Source organism: Chiloscyllium plagiosum, unplaced genomic scaffold (genome assembly GCF_037043375.1).
Source record: "Chiloscyllium plagiosum isolate Xiang-an unplaced genomic scaffold, Cpla_swu_hap1 HiC_scaffold_33, whole genome shotgun sequence".
NCBI lineage: Eukaryota > Metazoa > Chordata > Chondrichthyes > Orectolobiformes > Hemiscylliidae > Chiloscyllium > Chiloscyllium plagiosum.
This window is the reverse complement of record NW_028270171.1, coordinates 67,078,694-67,100,211: the sequence shown is the minus strand read 5'-3', so window position 1 is coordinate 67,100,211 and position 21,518 is coordinate 67,078,694. Positions and strand designations below refer to the sequence as shown.

General features: G+C 47.4%; 1 protein-coding gene across 1 annotated transcript in view; it reads right to left on the bottom strand.

Moving 5' to 3' along the window:
- Positions 1-21,518, bottom strand: part of LOC148141521 (NACHT, LRR and PYD domains-containing protein 3-like) — a 36,282-nt gene that overhangs the window by 11,636 nt on the left and 3,128 nt on the right. The window contains exons 2-5 of the mRNA XM_087978417.1: positions 9,925-10,010; positions 4,466-4,632; positions 3,002-3,173; positions 2,836-2,901 (exon numbers count right to left, since the gene is read on the bottom strand). Of these exons, the coding sequence (XP_087834543.1) occupies positions 2,836-2,901; positions 3,002-3,173; positions 4,466-4,632; positions 9,925-9,934 (415 nt within the window). The 5' untranslated portion in view covers positions 9,935-10,010. The remainder of the gene's footprint in view (positions 1-2,835; positions 2,902-3,001; positions 3,174-4,465; positions 4,633-9,924; positions 10,011-21,518) is intronic.

Below are 21,518 nucleotides of genomic sequence, written 5' to 3'. Positions count from 1 at the left end.
GGACAAAAACTGACCCATCTATAGTACTCGTACTATAGTGTTACCAGTCAATATTTGGAAAGGTGAAGTCCCCCATGACAACTACCCTGTCTCTCTCACTCCTATTGAGAATCATCTTTGCTATCCTTTCCTCTACATCTCTGGAACTATTCGGAGGCCTATAGAAAACTCCCAACAGGGTGATCTCTCCTTTTCTGTTTCTAACCTCAGCCCATACTACCTTAGTTGACAGGTCCCCAAACATCCTTTATGCAACTGTAATACTGTCCTTGACCAACATTGTCACACCTCCCCCTCTTTTGCCATCTTCTCTGTTTTTACTGAAACATCTAAATCCTGGAACTTGCAACAACCATTCCTGTCCCTGCTCTATCCATGTCTCTGAAAGTCCCAGGTACCAACCCATGCTGCAAGTTCACCCATCTTATTCCGGATGTTCCTGGCGTTGAAGTAGACACACTTCAGACCAACGTCTTGCTTGCCGGTGCCATCTTGCGTCCCTGAAACTTGATTTCGGACCTCCCTACTCTCAACCTTTTCGATACCCGAACTACAATTTTGGTTCCCATCCCCCTGCTGGATTAGTTTAAACCCACCCCAATAGCCTTAGCGAATTACCCCCCCGCCCCAGGATATTGGTATCCCTCTGGTTCAGATGAAGACCATCCTGCTTGTAGAGGTCCCACCTACCCCAGAAAGAACCCCAATTATCCAAGAATCCAAAACCCTCCCTCCTGCACCATCCCTGTAGTCACGTGTTCAACTCCTCTCTCTCCCTATTCCTCGCCTCATTAGCACGTGGCACGGGCAACAAACCAGAGACGACAACTCTGTTCGTCCTAGCTCTAAGCTTCCATCCTAGCTCCCTGAACTTCTGACTTAAATCCCCATCTCTCTTCCTACCTATGCCTTTGGTGCCTATGTGGACCACAACTTGGGGCTGCTCCCCCTCCCCCTTGAGGATCCCAAAAACACGATCAGAGACATCACGAACCCTGGCACCTGGGAGGCAGCACACTAACCATGAGTCTCTCTCGTCCCCACAGAACCTCCTATCTGTCCCCCTAACTATGGAGTCCCCAATGACTACTGCTCTGCTCCTCTTCCCCCTTCCTTCTGAACAGCAGGGACAGACTCTGTGCCAGAGCCCTGTGCCCCATTGCTTTCCCCTGGTAAGTCCCCACCCCCCCAACAGTATCCAAAACAGTATACTTATTGTTGAGGTGGATGGCCACAGGGGATCCCTGCACTGCCTGCCGGTTCCCTTTCTACCCCTCTGCCTTTTTCTTGTATCTGAGGAGTGACTACCTCCCTGTAACTCCTCTCAATAACCCCCTCTGCCTCCCGAATGATCCGAAGTTCATCCAGCTCCAGTTCCAGTTCTCTAACGCGGTTTGAGAAGCTGGAGTTGGGTGCACTTCCCACAGATGTAGTCAGTAGGGACACTAGTGGTGACCCTTACCTCCCACATTCTGCAGGAGGAACATTCAACTGCCCTAACCTCCATTTCCACTATTCTAAATTCCCAAAGAGACTGTTGAAAAATAAGGAATAAAAAATAAACTCGTTACCTTACCAATCTGGTGCACAGAATCTTTGTTTTTGGTTAGAGGATGATGGGTGGGAGACACTACCCGATTGGTGTTTCGGGTAACGCAACCACACAAATATATGACTTCCCAGAAATCCTTCGCTCCTCCCTGGCACCTCTCGGCAAATAGAGGCTCGACTCCCGAGTCAAGTCCCTTTTAATGCGGGAAAACTCACCCTTCCTGGCAGTCCCTGCTTCACCACTCCCTCTCTCCTCGCCACTCCGAACGGAGTGGAGACATTCATTTGAAACTGAAGGTGGTCACCAATCATCCCAGAAAGTGACACAGGTGAAAACAGCATTACCACAGATAGATTTAGAATGTGAACCTCACTACAAAAGGAACTAGTCAGATGAATAAGCAACCAGAAGATTTACGAACAATTCAGTTGAACTGCCAACTTGCATGGTATAGACGTAATGTCAATTCAGGGAGGCAATGACCTAGTGGTATTATTGCTAGACTTTTAAACGGAAAACTCAGCTAATGTTTTGAGGAGGTGGGTTCAAATCCCACCTAGGCAAATGGTGGAATTTGAATTCAATAAAGAACCTGAAATTAAGAGACTAATGACGACCATGAATCCATTGTTGATTGCAAAAAAAACCTCACTTGGGTCACTAATATCCTTAAGGGAAAGAAATCAGCCATCCTTACCTTATCTGGTCTGCATGTGACTGCAGACCAACAGCAATGTGGTTGACTCTTAACTACCCTCTGGGCAAACAGGGATGAGCAATAAATGGCCTGGCTACAGAGAGCTACATCGCATGAAGGAATAAAAACAAAGTGTTTCAATTCACTTATTTTCACTTCTCTGTCCCTCTATCGGAAAGGCATATCTAAATATGTCAAACTAAAAATGCTGTTATTTTCAAATGCCAAGTGCATAGGGATAGACGTTAAAGTATATTGGGATCCTGTCAGGTGTGTACAGGGTTGCACATGGTATTGGGATTCTCTGTCTAAAAGTCGTACACAACAGTTACCAGCAGTTTCATTTGATGAAATAATTCAATTCTCACACATCTACAGCATACAGGAGAAATGGGATCAATCCTAAGTTGAATCTATGTAAAACAGTTGATATTTGAAGGATGCTCCAATTACTTAGATTTGTGTTTCCCAGCTTCTGAATTTTAGATTATTAGACTATGAAACTCCATATAAATGGCTAAGATCAGACAATCTGTTTTTCAGAATTGAAAATAAATCGGTTTAAGATTTCCATGTTGTTAATTACCTTTCAGGTGACTGGGTATTTCAGACAAACTTCGGACATTATCCATATAACGAATTGGATCAGAACCTGTTCAGATTTAGATTTCATTAATTTAGATTAGTGTAATACTTCAGCAAAATATGAAATGCTCCAATCCGAAATTAAATAATGTGAGACTTTACTGTACCATGTTCCTCTATCGTTTTCAGTAATTTATCCAACTTTGGCAAACCATGGCGCATTTTTACAAAGGATTCCCACATCACCCTTTGGGCCTGAGAGCCTTTCTCCATCACCAGGTTTAGGAGAAGTTTGGAACTATCCGCTCGGTTTCTCTTCTTCGCGAGCTCAGTGATTTCCTGTAAAGAATAATCATTAATAGATTGAGCAATAAAGTGAAAGACAGATACTGTGAATGAGAAGGAAAGGATCTCCTCAGTAGTGGGATCCCTCTTATTCTGAGCCTGGAAAGCAGTCACTGCATCATATCCCAATCCCCCATGAATATGGATGAGTATATTGTAAACATCTTCTGGAAAGATGCAATCTGAAATAGGCTGTTGCACCACCAAGCATGATCTGTCCATCAACAGTACTACCTCAGAATAGTTTTTAGGACAGCAAGTAGTTACTGGTCAGGAGCGATTTACAGATCTATTCTGATCAGAAGCGAAACAGTGAAGAACTGAACTGGGCCATTCAGCCCCTTGAGCCTAACCTGTTCATCATTCAAAATTATGGTTCAGGTCAATAACCTTTTTTCTGGAAAACACTTCACTTGTTGGCCTCATATCTTGTGCAAAGGCACACAATTATTGTTCAGCTCCAGACATCACTAAGTTTCTCTGCGTTGTCTCCTAGGACCAACTGCTTTCAACTATGTACAGCAAGCCCTGAATGACAGCCAGGATTGATTTTAAAGTGGCAAGTAATGCTCATGGCAGGGAATTGTCAACTGATCACTTTCTGCAATTACCTACGACGTTAGCATTTTCATTCAATGGCATCACCATCTCCGATTTCTCATGGTATATGATTTTAAAATTGCTACGAAAATGTCTATCCGAATCTGGATACGCTTGTGCTCTGGTCTGTAGAGCTCAATGCCATTCTCCCATGTTATCTGACTCATGATGAAAGTGCAGGTTTTTTGCTGGTCCCATCTCGACATGTGAACATCATATTTCTTTAAATTCATTCACAGGATAAAGGAAGCACTGGCTGCGCCAGCAGTTATTGCCCATTTTTATTTTGCCCAGAGAGCAGCTAAGAGTCAACATTTAAAAATTAAACAAAAAAAGGTTGGTTTAAGCAGAAAAATTAGATATAAGCAAAGAATGGGGGAAGACCCGTCCTGATTTTTGCTGTAAAATGTTGAAGATTTTGTTAAAATTGAAAGTTAAACTTTTCCCGATGACACATATAACAGGCTTAGGAGACACAAGTGACTTATCTGTAGTTCTGAAACTCAGAACTGCAGGTGTTTTTCTTATTTCATGTCTGGGTTTGTTGTAGATGAACGGATGACTGGTGATCCGTTATTAAACTCCAATATTAATACAGCATGAGGCTGTGAGCATTTCCTTTTCTATTATTCTGTAACTGTTATGACTTAGATATTTGGAACCCATTCTGTGCTTCTCCCACTTACCGAATGTTCCTTTCCACTGAAAATCCTCTTATATGTTAACAATGAGCTGACACCATCTACCCCTTCTTCAATCGCCTGTTCAAGTCTGTCCTGGTAAAACTTTGTCAACCAGAATAAATGGTAAGTCTTACATTCTGTCAAGAACTCAATGATTGTGGAGTCTGGATCTGTGAGGACAAATTAATAAAACAAATTATTACCTTTCAAATCAGTTGGATATAATTCCTCTTATACTGAGTAATTAAATATATGTATGAACCACAATATCAAGCACAGTCTTCAAACCTGTACAATCTGCCTGTCCGGTGTTCTTCAAAATTGACCATCTCTGTCAAACATCCTACCTGTGACAGCCTCCTCTGATCACACTGTACATCATTAAGTTTCATTACTTTGACCTTGAAATATGAAATCCAGAGTTCCTTACAAAGTATAATCCTTGTCCAACTTAGTCACTCTTGAACAGCTTTCACAACCTATCAAGAAATGTATTGATCCTTATGTCTTGGCCACACAAATCTTTTTTTTTAAATCTCTACTTTCCATTCATTCAGAAGTTCTGACTTTACTTTTAAAATGTCTGCCACAGATCGCTAGATTTGCAACTTGGTCACAAGTCCCAACAACACCAACTCCATCAGCAAGGACAGCATCCTCACACCTGTGCTTCACAACCCACTTCACTTCAACAACAAGACCTACAAACAAACCACGGGACGCCTATGGGATCACCAATGTCAGGATTCTTAGCAGAAGCAGTTATGTAGAGATTAGAACGACCAGCCCTTCCCACGATCCAGCCCAAGCTTTGGGTCCGCTGTGTGGATGACACCTTTGTCATCATGAAACGGAAATAATTAGAAGAAACCCACAAAAACATAAACAACATCCTTACTGGTATAATGTTCACCAAAGAGTAAGACAACAACAACAGACTCCCCTTCCTAGACATTACAACAAAATGCAGAGCCAATGGAGAGCTACAGACCAGCGATTACAGGAAAGCCACACACACTGATCAGACACTGAACTACAGGAGCATCACCCCAACACCCAAAAAAAGGAGCTGCATCATTTCCGGGTACAACAGTGTTACCAGGGGACATAAATTTAAGGTGAAGAGTGGAAGGTATAGGAGGGATGTCAGGGGTAGGTTCTTTAACCAGAGAGTGGTGGGGGCATGGAATGCGCTGCCTGTGGGAACGGCAGAGTCAGAATCATTGGCGACCTTTAAGCGGCAATTGGATAGGTACATGGATGGGTGCTTAAGCTAGGACAAATGTTCGGCACAACATCGTGGGCCGAAGGGCCTGTTCTGTGCTGTATGTTCTATGACATTATTTAAATGAGCCACAACACACTGCAGCACCCAGGAACTAAGAGAAGTTGAGGAAAAACCCCTGTACAACGCATTCACAAACAACTGGTACCAATAACTGCAGTCTGCCGATTCCTACACAACAGGCCTAAACAAGAAGACACAACACGCCCTGAAACTCTAGCCACCCGGCCATACATTAAAGACGTCTCTGAGATGGCGACCAGACTATTCCGGCCATTAGCATCATGGTAGCCCACAAACCTACCACCACACAAACAGCTCCTGATAAATTTGAAGGACGCTGTACCAACAACCAGCAGAACAAACATCATCAACAAAATACTCTGCAAGGACTACAACAAACACTATATCAGACAGACGGGCAGAAACCCAGATACCAGGATACATCAGCAACTATCACTATATCCATGCACACAGATGAAAAGGGACACCAGTTCGACTGGGACAATCCTGGGACAGGTTAAACAAAGACACAAATGGGGATTCCTAGAGGCCTGCCATTCAAACCGGAACTCCATTAACAAACATATTGATTTGGACCTCATTTACCGCACCCTCAGAAAAAGAACCAGAAGTGATTATTACCCACCACAGCAGACCAACACAGATAAATAGCAAGCAGGACAGAACACCAGTGCTTCACTGGAGGCTCACTGATGATGTTGCCTAACATGGTGATGAAACATCTGAAAACAAGCCCACCAGCTCAGTGAGCAAACGTACAACCTAACTTGCACATTTTTGAACTGTGACGGGGAACTGACGCACCTGATGGAAACCCGTGCAGACAGGGAGAACATGCAAACTCTACACAGACAATCGCCCAAGGTTGGAATCGAACCCAGGTCCCTAGCACTGTGAGGCAACAGAGTTAACCATTGAGCCACCAGGCTTCCCTGACAGATTTAAACATATATTGTCCTTCCTGTCTCACAGGGTCAAAGTCCCTGTGAGACAGGGACTTTCCAAACAGTGTAATCTCCAATAGCTTTATGAACTGCCTAAGACCTGGATACTTCAGAAGCTCCATCACATCAGGTAACACTCGGCCCACTGATTCAAGGTCAGTGTTGGTAGTGGATGGTCCAGTTAATGGTGTGATTGGTAATGTCACTGGGCTGAAGCTAATATGCTGGGACACAGCAGCTGCTGGAAGTTAAGTTCAATTCATTAGTCAGAGCTGGAATTGAAACCTGGACCAGAAACAAACAAACACTGTTTTAAAAAAATTTATCTCATTCACAAATGTCCTTTACAAAAAGCCAAAACTTCCTTAACTGATCTGGCCTGGATATGACTCCACAGACAGTGGTGTGGTCAAATTGGAAATACTGACTGAACTCGCCAAGTCATTCAGTTCAAGGAAATTCGAGATGGGCAATAAATGCCAATGATGCCAACACTCCAATAAAGAATTTTAAAAATCACAGCCGTTCTTTCCCTTCTCTCTGAACTTACTTCAATTACCCAAGAACATGAACACTTCCCACCTACTTAAGACCTTAACCACACTTTGACCTGCCTCACATTCCTCTCCTCAAGCAGACACTGCAAAATAACCCCGAAATCATCAACCCCAAAGCCTTGTCTATTAAGTCTTATGCTTTACTTAAATATTCCTTCTATGAACACAATGTTTTTTCTCTTTAGGAAGGTGCCTTACCCTTCCTGATCTGGTCTACGAGTCCTTCTAATCTACTGACTATAGAATCTCCAACTATTACCTTTTTCCGATTCCTTAATCCACTTGCCTCTCATTGATGGCACACTCAGGGTGGCCACCTTGGTGTCTCACTGTTGTTCAGGAAGACTCTGCTCTGAATCACTACCTTTATCTCCCTTCCAGTCCCAATACCAGTTACAAACCGGACAGTTTCAGCACTCAGGAGCTCCCTTCATCTATGACTGTAACAGCTTTCAATATAGAGTCAGAGTCATACAGTGCAGAAAAGGTACTTGGGTCCATTGAGTCTACACTGACATAACTACCACTAAAAATGCATTAATTCTAATTTCTTGGACTGCCCCCATATCTTTGAATGTTATGATATTTCAAATGCTCATCCAAATATTTTTAAAGGTTGTAAGGTTTCTACTACATTCCAGATGCTCATAACACTCTCAGTGAAAAAGATTTTTCCCAAATTCCCTCTGAATCTTCTGCCTCTTATGCCCTCTTGTGATTAACCCCTCAACCAAGGGAAACAGCTGGTCTCTAATCACCCTGTCTATACCCCCTCAATCTTATCCCCCTCAAATCACGTCCCTGCCTCAGTCTTCTCTGCTTGAAAGAAAACAATCCAAACCGATCGAGTGTCTCCTTATATCTCAATTGCTCCAGTCCAGGCAATATCCTGGTGAACGTCCTCTGTACTCCCTCTAGTGCTAATACATCCTTCTTGCAGTGAGGTGACCGGAACTGCACACAGTGTTCCAGCTGTGGCCTAACTGATACCCTGTACGACCCCAACATTACCTCCTTGCTTTTATACTCTCAGCCACAACTGATGAAAGCAAGTGTCCCATCTGCCCTCTTAAATATCTTATTCACATGCTCTGTCGACTGAAGGAATCTGTGAATAATTACCCCAAGATAATCCTCTTAGACTCCCAGTGACCTGCCATTAAGTAATCCCTAATCTTGTTGTTTCTTCGAAAGTGCATCACCTCAGACTTATCAGGTTAAATGTCAACTGCCACTGCCCATCTGACAAACCCATCTATATCTTCTTGCAACCATCTTCTTTACTATTAATCATTCCTGAAGAAAGGCTTATGCCTGAAACGTCGATTCTCCTGCTCCTCGGATGCTGCCTGGCCTGCTGTGTTTTTCCAGCACCACATTTTTCAACTCTGGTCTCCAGCATCTGCCATCCTCACTTTCTCCTCCTTTACTATTAATCACTCTACCAACCTTTGTTGGCTGCAAACTTGCTTAACATCTTGCCCACATTTTCATCTAAATCATTTATGTATATAATAAACAATAAGGGTCCCAGTACTAATCCTTGATTAGGTACACCGCCAGACATTGGGCTCCAGTCACGCAAACAGCCTTCTCCTACTACCCTTTGTGTCCTACTATAAAGCCAGTTTTTGATCCATCTCACCAAGTTTCCCTCAATTCAATGTCCTTTAACCTTCTCAGTTTCCCATATGGGACCCAGCCAAATGCTTTGCTGAAATCTATATAAACTACATCACTTTATTGGTCAGAGTATTGAGTACAGGTGTTGGGAGGTCACGTTGCGGCTGTACAGTACATTGGTTGGAATATTGTGTGCAATTCTGGTCTCCTTCCTATTGGAAAGATGATGTGAAACTTGAAAGGGTTCAGAAAAGATGGAGGATCTGAGCTATAGGGAAAGGCTGAACAGGCTGGGGCTGTTTTCCCTGGATCATTGGAGGCTGATGGGTGACCTTAAATAGATTTACAAAATTATGAGGGGCATGGATAGGGTAAATAGGCAAAGTCTTTTCCCTGGGGTCAGGGAGTCCAGAACTAGAGGGCACAGGTTTAGGGCGAGAGGGGAAAGATATGAGAGAGACCTAAGGGGCAACTTTTTTACACAGAGAGTGGTACGTGTATGGAATGAGCTGCCAGAGGAAGTGGTGGAGGCTGGTACAATTGCAACACGTAAAAGGCATCTGGATGGGTATATGAATAGGAATGGTTTAGAGGGATATGGTGCTGGCAGGTGGGACAAGATTGGGTTGTGATATCTGATCGCCATGGACGGGTTGGTCCGAAGGGTCTGTACAGCTCTGATTCTATGACCTGAACTTTCTTCATCCACACACAGAGTTCCTGCAATTTCCTACTTTACCTTCCAGAGCTAACTGAGTTGCAATTCATCCAGGCCAGGGGATTTGTCCATTTTTAAGCCAGTTAGAGTTTCCATTAACTCCCTGGCTCTTATATCAAACTGTGCAAGTTTCTCATAGTCCCTTTTCCTGAAGTCCATATCTTTTCCAACGTGAAGAACAAAGGTGATTACTCACTTCCCTCTTTCGACACAGCCCATCTTATACCCTCTTCCAGTCCGAACTGCAGGTTGTTGCACGGGTTCAGGTGCCCAGTTCAAGAAAAAAAATGCGTCACAACTTGCCAACATACCTGCATCCATGCTAACACTTTGAGAAATGTGGGATGTTCTTCCCTGTTTAGTCCTTCAGCAATGCAGTGACAAGTATTCTCAGATTCTGTAATAGATCCATAACAATAGCTGAGATAAAGAATACTGCAGTGAGGATAACATGTTCTTGCTAAACAGATCAACCTTCCCTCCTTTCACCGATCATTGAAATTTATAAACTCTCCACATCAGATTTCTTTTTGTTATTCGTTCATGGGGTGGGAGTGAGGGTGAGGGGGGGCATAGTGATTAGCACTGGTGCCCAAAGCACCAGGGACCTGGGTTCAATTCAGCCTTGGGCCACCATCTGTGTATAATCTGCATGTTCTGCTCACGTCTGCGTGGATTTCCTCCCACAGTCCACGTGCAGATCAGGTGAATTGGCCAGACTAAATTTCCCATTGTGTTCAATCCATTAGTCAGGGGTAAATGCAAGACAATAGGGTAGGGGAATGGGTCTGGGAGGGTAACTCTTCAGAGGGTCAGTGGAGACTTGTTGGGCCAAATGGCGTGATTCCACACTGTAGGGAATTCTAATCTAAACATCACTAAATAAACCAGTATTCATTGCCCATCCCCAAGTACCCAGATAGCAGAGAAGGGTCAACAACCTTGCTGTGGGTTTGATATCTTGAGTAGACCAGACGAGAATAGCCGTTCTTTTGCTTATGCCTCCATCCTCCCCGGGGTCACACACTGTCTGACCTCCCTGGGACCTCCATCCTCCCCGGGGTCACACACTGTCTGACCTCACTGGGACCTCCATCCTCCCCAGGGTCACACACCGTCTGACCTCACTGGGACCTCCATCCTCCCTGGGTCACACACTGTCTGACCTCACTGGGACCTCCATCCTCCCGGGGTCACACACTGTCTGACCTCACTGGGACCTCCATCCTCCCGGGGTCACACACTGTCTGACCTCACTGGGACCTCCATCCTCCCGGGGTCACACACTGTCTGACCTCACTGGGACCTCCATCCTCCCGGGGTCACAAACTGTCTGACCTCACTGGGACCTCCTTACTCCCGGGGTCACACACTGTCTGACCTCTCTGGGGCCTCCATCCTCCCGGGGTACACACTGTCTGACCTCACTGGGACCTCCATCCTCCTCGGGGTCACACACTGTCTGACCTCACTGGGACCTCCATCCTCACCGGGGTCACACACCGTCTGACCTCACTGGGACCTCCATCCACCCCAGGGTCACACACTGTCTGACCTCACTGGGACCTCCATCCTCCCCGGGGTCACACACTGTCTGACCTCACTGGGACCTCCATCCTCCCGGGGTCACACACTGTCTGACCTCACTGGGACCTCCATCCTCCCGGGGTCACACACTGTCTGACCTCTCTGGGGCCTCCATCCTCCCGGGGTACACACTGTCTGACCTCACTGGGACCTCCATCCTCCCCGGGGTCACACACCGTCTGACCTCACTGGGACCTCCATCCTCCCCGGGGTCACACACTGTCTGACCTCACTGGGACCTCCATCCTCCCCGGGGTCACACACTGTCTGACCTCACTGGGACCTCCATCCTCCCCGGGGTCACACACTGTCTGACCTCACTGGGACCTCCTTACTCCCGGGGTCACACACTGTCTGACCTCTCTGGGACCTCCTTACTCCCAGGGTCACACACTGTCTGACCTCACTGGGACCTCCTTACTCCCGGGGTCACACACTGTCTGACCTCACTGGGACCTCCATCCTCTTTGGGGGGTCACAGACTGACCTCACTGGGACCTCCATCCTCCCGGGGTACACACTGTCTGACCTCACTGGGACCTCCTTACTCCCGGGGTCACACACTGTCTGACCTCACTGGGACCTCCATCCTCTTTGGGGGGTCACAGACTGACCTCACTGGGACCTCCATCCACCCCGGGGTCACACACTGTCTGACCGCTCTCGGACCTCCATCCTCATGGGTTGGGTCACACACTGTCTGCCCTCACTGGGACCTCCATCCTCCCTGGGTCACACACTGTCTGACCTCACTGGGACCTCCATCCTCCCGGGGTCACACACTGTCTGACCTCACTGGGACCTCCATCCTCCCGGGGTCACACACTGTCTGACCTCACTGGGACCTCCATCCTCCCGGGGTCACACACTGTCTGACCTCACTGGGACCTCCATCCTCCCAGGGTCACACACTGTCTGACCTCACTGGGACCTCCATCCTCCCCGGGGGGGTCACACACTGCCTGACTTCTCTGGGACCTCCATCCTCCCCGGGGTCACACACTGTCTGACCTCACTGGGACCTCCATCCTCCCGGGGTCACACACTGTCTGACCTCACTGGGACCTCCATCCTCCCCGGTGGGTCACACACTGCCTGACTTCTCTGGGACCTCCATCCTCCCTGGGGTCACACACCGTCTGACATCACTGGGACCTCCATCCTCCCGGGGTCACACACTGTCTGACCTCACTGGGACCTCCATCCTCCCCGGTGGGTCACACACTGCCTGACTTCTCTGGGACCTCCATCCTCCCTGGGGTCACACACCGTCTGACCTCACTGGGACCTCCATCCTCCCGGGGTCACACACTGTCTGACCTCACTGCGACCTCCATCCTCCCTGGGGGGTCACACACTGTCTGACTTCTCTGGGACCTCCATCCTCATCGGGGTCACACACCATCTGACCTCACTGGGACCTCCATCCTCCCGGGGTCACACACTGTCTGACCTCACTGGGACCTCCATCCTCCCCGGGGGGGTCACACAGTCTGACCTCACTGGGACCTCCATCCTCCCGGGGTCACACACTGTCTGACCTCACTGCGACCTCCATCCTCCCTGGGGGGTCACACACTGTCTGACTTCTCTGGGACCTCCATCCTCCCCGGGGTCACACACTGTCTGACCTCACTGGGACCTCCATCCTCCCGGGGTCACACACTGTCTGACCTCACTGGGACCTCCATTCTCCCCGGGGTCTCACACTGTCTGACCTCACTGGGACCTCCATCCTCCCGGGGTCACACACTGTCTGACCTCACTGGGACCTCCATCCTCCCCGGGGTCACACACTGTCTGACCTCACTGGGACCTCCATCCTCCCCGGGGTCACACACTGTCTGACCTCACTGGGACCTCCATCCTCCCGGGGGCACACACTGTCTGACCTCACTGGGACCTCCATCCTCCCCGGGGTCACACACTGTCTGACCTCACTGGGACCTCCATCCTCCCCGGGGTCACACACCGTCTGACCTCACTGGGACCTCCATCCTCCCCGGGGTCACACACCGTCTGACCTCTCTGGGACCTCCTTACTCCCGGGGTCACACACTGTCTGACCTCTCTGGGACCTCTATCCTCCTGGAGGGGGGGGGGTAGGGTCACACACCTTCTGACCTCACTGGGACCTCCTCACTGACTGACCGCACTGGGACTTCCATCCTCTCCGGGGTCACACACTGTCTGACCTCACTGGGACATCCATCCTCCCGGGGGGTCACACACTGTCTGACCTCTCTGGGACCTCCATCCTCTCCGGGGTCACACGCTGTCTGACTTCACTGGGACCTCCACCATCCCGGGGGGGGTCACACACTGCCTGACCTCTCTGGGACCTCCAGCCTCCTGAGGGGGGAACACACTGTCTGACCTCTCTGGGACCTCCATCCTCCCCAGGGTCACACACTGTCTGACCTCTCTGGGACCTCCATCCTCCCCAGGGTCACTGTGGGATATAGATAAATTAATGTTACTTCTGCAATTCTGCAATTATAATTGATTATATAAAAGTAAATGAACTCACACCAGTGTGTAATTGTTTTAGCCAAGAGCTGAGTCAACAAGAATGGAAACGATGTGGAGGAAATATATAATTGTTTTTGTATTAGCTAAAATTGTATGCCAGAATGAAATGGGACAGCAAAACAATGGTGGATATTAAGGGCGAATAGATAAGATGTTGTGGGGGGTGAAGTTAAGCTAGATACGCCTGTACAAACAGTAGGTATAAACATCTGTTTCCCACCTTTACAGAGACACAGGAACAAAGCCCAATTAAAAGGGTCATAGGGATCAGAACGGCCTCGGGAAAGGCACAGATGGAGGGGGGAGATAATGATGAAGAAAGAATATGCCTAACAATGACCTACAGCGGGATGAGGTCAAACGGCCTTGTGAGGCCAGAATAAGCATTTTGTCACAGACAAGGCCGGATAAGGCAAGAGATAAACAGGGGTAAGGGGGGCCAGTCTTAGGGAAGTGGAGGATGTAAACAGGGGAGGAGCAATGTAAAACAAAAGAAACCAAATTATATAAATATTGTGTATGAATTGAATTTGGGGTGTGTATGTCCTCTGCCTTATAGGCACTGGACATCACACCCTCTCGCAAGTGTAAAATAAAGGACACTGCTGATTCAGATTTTGTCTCGGACTGCAATTATTGAAGTGAGTGAGCTTTGTTTCTCACAATTGGGGGCTGTCCGGGATTTTCTTCCATCGCCGGGGGGAGTGGTTGGCCCTGGACTCTGGGAAGACGCGTCCCGTTCCCCATTGAGGAGCGGTCTCGTGTCCCGGTTTGGTCTGCTCCCTTGGCAACTGGTACGGATCCCACAAGAGAGACATCTGAATCAGACAGTGAGAGGAAGTCGATAGAAAAGGGGCCAGGCAACTCTGTGCACCGACCAAGGTAAGAAAATTGACTTTTAAGTATTGCCTTGGTGGCCGGGATTGAGTTTTAGTAGTTAATAAGGGACTAACGAAGGAACTCAATATGGATTGTGCCGTGGGTAAGGAAAAGCCTCCGGGAGAACAAAAGACGGACAAGGCAATGGAAATGGAGGCGGGGTCCCTTACAACATACCTCCAGAAAGTCCGTTGGGCAGGATGTTGTGGAATTGGCAAAATAATACTTGTACAAGGGAAAAAGATGATTAAATATTGTCGCTTTGTATGGACTAAGGAATCCATTCTTCGTCCCGCCGTCTTCTGGCCAAAGTACAGATCGGACGAAGACTGGGTTTGTAAATATCTGAATTTATATGTCAATGAGTGAGAGAGAGAAAGAGAATGAAAAAAGCTGTACAGCTGGTAGAAAGTTTAACCCTTTGTGATTTGGTTTGAGTGAACATTTGTTTGTTGGTGATTGAATGTTTGTGTTTTATTCCCTGGAGCTTGAGTTCCAGGACTGTTTTGAATCTGATTTTTATTATGGAAACTTAACATGATTTCTTTTAAGGTTAAGGATTCTATAGAGATTATGAAAAAAAGAATGATAACTCCTGTTCTTTTTACAGGTCATGACTGCCTTACTATCAGTTTCTAACTAATCTCTTTTATCTTTACATAAAAGCAATTTATGGAGGACAGTTGAAGTTTCAGTTCAACATTAGATTGTAGTAAAAACGAAACTCCTATAGTTAATATCTGTGACCTTGGATTCGGCCATTGTTCATGCATTAGAAGTTTTTTTTTTAAACTTGAATAGACAAATTCTTTTAAGGCAGCTCTGATTATTTCACGACCTATAGTATTGTAATTGAGCAATGATTGGTCAGGACTACTTAAGAAAACTAATTTTGGATTTAAATTAAGGGACTAAAACTGGGTGATTACAGTGGATTTCAAAATTAGGAACTGTATGCATTTTACATTTTAAATATTAAAAACTGAATAAATGAACATAAATATATAAATATATTTACAAGTTTGGAACAGGCTTTAAAGTTAGTCAAGCATGAATTGATGGGGAGCTAGAAATATTGCAATATTTCTTTAAAAAAGAAAAAGGGGAAGAACGTAATGACTTATCCCCTTCGGGAGGTACCAATAGGGGACAAAGAGATTGGGTTTGTGAGTGCCCCCCTCACCAGTGGGGAGATCAGAACATTTAAAAAGGAAATGAAGGTCCTGGTTGAGGATCCGGTAGGGTTGTCTGAACAAATTGATCAATTTTTGGGGCCCAGTCTGTATACATGGGCTGAGTTAATGTCTATTTTGAATATACTATTTGCTGGGCAGGAAAGGGGACTTATATGGGGAGCAGCCATTAAAATATGGGACAGGGAACACCAGATTGGAGATGGGGATGCTGAAAGGGAGAGACGAAGTTTCCCCTCAGAGATCCCCAGTGGGAAAACCAAAACCCGGTGCATAGAGAAGAAATGAGGGAATTGAAAGACCTGATTCTAAAAGGAATAAGAGAGGCAGTTCCGAAGTCGCAGTATCTGACTAAAGCCTTTGAAGTTAGACAGGAGAAAGATGAGACTCCCTCAGCTTTCTTGCAAAGATTAAGAGACTCAATGCGGAAATATTCTGGAATGAACCCTGAGGACCCAGTGGCACAGGGTCTTTTGAAAGTATATTTTGTGACAAAGGCATGGCCAGACATACAGAGAAAGATACAGAAGATAGAAGGGTGGGGCGAAAAACCATTAGATGAATTGTTAAGAGAGGCACAGAAAGTGTTTGTAAAGAGAGAGGATGAGAGACAAAAACAGAAGGCGAAAATGATGGTAGCTACAGTTGATGAGGTAGTTAAGAGGAGAATGGAACCAATATTGAGCAACCGGAGCGGCGGGAGGCAGCATGTAGGACAGAGAGGGAGAGGGAGAGGGAGAGGGAGAGGGAGAGGGAGAGGGAGAGGGAGAGGGAGAGGGAGAGGGAGAGCATTTGATAGAGGGTTCGAGCGACAGGGGCAGAGATGGAGGTCTCCACAGGCAGGATGTTATTATTGCGGAAAGATAGGGCATTTAAGCGGGAGTGTCCTGATCTACAAAGGGAAGAAAGGGCAATTCCGCTTATGAATTTTGATGAAGAATAGGGGTGTCAGGGGTTCCTGCCCTCGGGGGCCCACCAGGAACCCTTGATAAACTTGAAGGTGGGACCCTGTAGGGAAGAGGTAGTCTTCCTCGTAGATACGGGGGCAGCACAGTCATTGCTGAATTTTAAACCAAAGAAAGTAGAAATGTCGACACCGTCAATTACTATTTCGGGGGTAAAAGGGGAAGGATTTACTGTTCCAGTATTTGAACCTATGATGATAGAAGGTCCTAAGGATAGGATCACAGGGGAACTGCTGTATATCCCTGATATAGGAAGTAACTTACTAGGGAGAGACTTAATTATCCTCTTAGGACTGGAGATTGGAATTCAGGAAAAAGAATTAGTTGTACAAATGGCAATGTTGACAGAGGATAGAGAGAGAGAGATAGACCCTATTGTATGGGCTAGGGAAGGGAATCGTGGAGGACTACAGATCCCTCCCCTTGAAGTAAATTTAAAAAGGAAAGGAGATATTGTCAGTGAGCGACAATATCCCATTTCCATAGAAGGTAAACGCGGACTGCAGCCAGTAATTGAGGGACTGATTAGAGATGGACTGTTGGAGCCATGTATGTTTCCTTATAATACCCCAATTCTACCAGTATGGAAATCTGATGGAACTTATCGATTGGTGCAGGATTTGAGAACATTAAATCGAATAGTACAGATCAGGCACCCAGTGGTGCCAAACCCCTACACGTTATTAAGTAAGGTCCCTCATGACCACAGATGGTTTAGTGTGATAGATTTAAAGGATACCTTTTGGGCTTGTCCCTTGGCGGAGGAAAGATTTAGGACTATTCCCCTATGGGGAATTCGACTGGGACAACACTACTATCATAGGGCAAGCCAGACAGAGAACAGCCAGGGAATTCCTAGAGGCATGGCATTCATCCTCAAACTCCATCAACAAACACATCGACCTGGACCCAATATACCAACCACTACAGCGGACAGCTGAAACTGACAACCGGAAGCGGCAGGGACAGACCACTATAAACACCGGAGGAAACATCAAAGAAGCGCTTTTGCAGGAGGCTCCCAAGCACTGATGATGTTGCCTAGCCAGGGGACAAAACGTTTGCAACAAAAACTTCCAGCTCGGCGAACAGAACCACAACAACGAGCACCAGAGCTACAAATCTTCGCACAAACTTTGAACTATTCCCCTATGAAATCTTATTTGGATTACCTTATCTGGGAACGAATGGAGAATTGCCAATTCCCGAAACTAAAGATTTGTTCTTAAAGAAGTATATACTGGGCTTGTTCTCCTCTTTGTCTTTCCTCAGGAAACAGGGTTTATTGGCACAGACTCCACCCCTTGAATTCACCGTTCATCCCATCCAGCCAGGTGATTGGGTCTTAGTAAAATCATGGAGAGAGACTAAATTGCAGCCGGACTGGGAAGGGCCGTACCAGGCTCTTTTGACTATCGAAACGGCAATAAGGACGGCGGAAAAAGGCTGGACTCACTACACTTAGATCAAAGGGCCAGTGGGCCCTCCAGTTGAGGAAGAAGTCTGGACAGCTGAATCAACGCAAGACCCGCTGAAACTCAGACTAAAGAGACTTTGAGTAACTGATTGTACAATAGCGACGCGAGCACGGGATTATTTCTGTAAGATTGTATATTAAGTCTTTTTGTGCTTCAGCATGATGATTAGAATACTGGGAATGTTTAGAGTTATGATGCTAGCCCTCTTGGTATTGGGATATTGTCAAATATCATTTTCATATGTATTATTAACTGTTAATAATCCACAAGTAATAGACGCTGATGCATGCAGCTTAGTAAATTGTGGGGATGTAGATAATCAGAGACAGTACTGCCGCTCTGAGATACACCTTGAGTCCTATGGGGATGGCCTTGGGAATGGTACTTGGTATAATGGTCTCGTCACAGTACACCGGGCCCCCTTCCGACCAGCTCGCGATTGTCCCGATAAAAAGTGTAACCCAATATACCTAACGATAAAGAAAACCACATGGCACGAAGCAATTCTGGGAGGGGGGCACCTATGAGATACAATTAAATGAAACATTTGGGATAGAAATGAAAGCAAATGGGAAGGATTTCTTGGGCTGTTGTTTTTGAATTAGTTTAGGACAGGGAAAATGGGTAGAACTACTGGATAATGAGATACAACCTTTCACCCGTCCCACTGATCCTAAAGTAGTAAAAATTATAGAGGTAAAGGACTTGAAACAGACTATCGAAATAGAAACTGGGTACGGGGATGCAAATGCCTGGGTTGAATGGGTAAAGTATACTGTAAAAAGTCTGAACAAAAGCAATTGCTATGGATGTGCCTCCAGTAGGCCAGTGGCCCAGGTGGTTCCCTTTCCGCTCGGGTGGAAGCGAGACAGGAAGGGCATGAAATGTATGATAGCCCTGTATCAGGATGAGACTGCATGGAATGATAGGAATTGTACCTCCCTATCTCTGATGTTCCCTCCCTTGGAGAAGATAGATGCAAAAGTCCCCCCCACATTTTCTGCCGCAGTTGGACATCACACGTTGTGTGTGCATAGACAAGATACAAGTCGGTCGAGAGATTTGGGGGAGCTGAAATTATGGACAGAGATTAAGAATGTCACCAAAACGGAGAAAGGAGGGAACTACTCAGCACTAAAGGTTCCCCGAGTGGATCTGTGGTGGTACTGTGGAGGCAAAATACTGAGACCCTCCCTCCCTCCGGATTGGAGAGGGATATGTGCATTTGTACAATTGGCAATTCCATTTACCCTGGCATTTGAGAAGGAAAAGGTAGTAGGGAAAAAGGGAAGGGGTAAGAGATCACTGTTAGATACTTCTTTCGATGACAGGATTTATCTTGATTCGGTAGGAGTTCCTGGGGGGGGGTATCTGATGAATTCAAGGCTCGCAACCAGATTGCAGCAGGTTTTGAGTCAGCTCTCTTTTGGTGGGTAACAATTAATAAAAATGTAGATTGGATAACTTACATTTTCTATAATCAACAGCGATTTATAAATTATACAAGAGATGCGGTTAAAGGAATATCAGACCAGCTTGATGCGACAAGGAGGATGGCATGGGAGAACAGAATGGCCCTTGATATGATTTTAGCAGAAAAAGTGTGTGTGTGTGACGTTAGGAGGAAGCTGTTGTACCTTTATTCCTAATAACACTGCACCTGATGGTTCAATTACTCAGGCCTTAAGGGGATTGACTACCTTAGCAGAGGAACTGGCTGAGAATTCAGGAGTAGACACATCTCTCACGGGATGGCTTGAACCCTGGTTTGGAAAATGGAAGGGGGTGGTAGTTTCCATCCTTACTTCCCTGATAGTAGTAGTCGGGATATTGGTGGCCGTTGGCTGTTGTATCATACCCTGGGACCTCCATCCTCCTGGGGTGGGGTGGGGCGGGGCGGGGTGGGGCGGGGCGGGGCGGGGCGGAGGCGGGGGGGGGGGGGAGTCACACGCCGACTGACCTCACTGGGACCTCCTCTCAGGGGTACACACTGTCTGACCTCACTAGGACCTTCAACCTCCTGGGGGACAAACACACTGTCTGACCTCTCTGGGACCGCCATCCTCCCCGGGGTCATACACTGACCTCTCTGGGACCTCCATCCTCCCGGGGTCACACACGGTCTGACCTCTCTGGGACCTCCATCCTCCCGGGGTCACACACTGTCTGACCTCTCTGGGACCTCCATCCTCCCCGGGGTCATACACTGTCTGACCTCTCTGGGACCTCCATCCTCCCCGGGGTCACACACTGTCTGACCTCTCTGGGACCTCCATCCTCCCCGGGGTCATACACTGTCTGACCTCTCTGGGACCTCCATCCTCACGGGGTCTCACACTGTCTGACCTCTCTGGGACCTCCATCCTCCCCGGGGTCACACACTGTCTGACCTCTCTGGGACCTCCATCCTCCCGGTGGGACACACACAGTCTGACCTCTCTGGGACCTCCATCCTCCCGGTGGGACACACACTGTCTGACCTCTCTGGGACCTCCATCCTCCCCGGGGTCATACACTGTCTGACCTCTCTGGGAGCTCCATCCTCCTGGGGTCACACACTGTCTGACCTCACTGGGACCTCCATCCTCCCCAGGAGACACACACTGCCTGACCTCTCTGGGACCTCCATTCTTCCAGGGGGTCACACACTGTCTGACCTCTCTGGGACCTCCATCCTCCCCGGGGTCATACACTGTCTGACCTCTCTGGGACCTCCATCCTCCCCGGGGTCATACACTGTCTGACCTCTCTGGAACCTCCATCCTCCCTGGGGTCATACACTGTCTGACCTCTCTGGGAGCTCCATCCTCCTGGGGTCACACACTGTCTGACCTCTCTGGGACCTCCATCCTCCCAGTGGGACACACACTGTCTGACCTCTCTGGGACCTCCATTCTTCCAGGGGGTCACACACTGCCTGACCTCTCTGGGACCTCCATCCTCCCCGGGGTCACACACTGTCTGACCTCTCTGGGACCTCCATCCTCCCCGGGGTCATACACTGTCTGACCTCTCTGGGACCTCCATCCTCCCCGGGGTCACACACTGTCTGACCGCTCTCGGACCTCCACCCTCCCGGGGGGGTCACACACTGTCTGACCTCTCTGGGACCTCCACCCTCCCGGGGGGTCACACACTGTCTGACCTCTCTGGGACCTCCACCCTCCCGGGGGGTCACACACTTTCTGACCTCTCTGGGATTTCCATCCTCCTGGGAGGTCACACACTGTCTGACCTCACTGGGACCTCTGTCCTCCCCAGGAGACACACA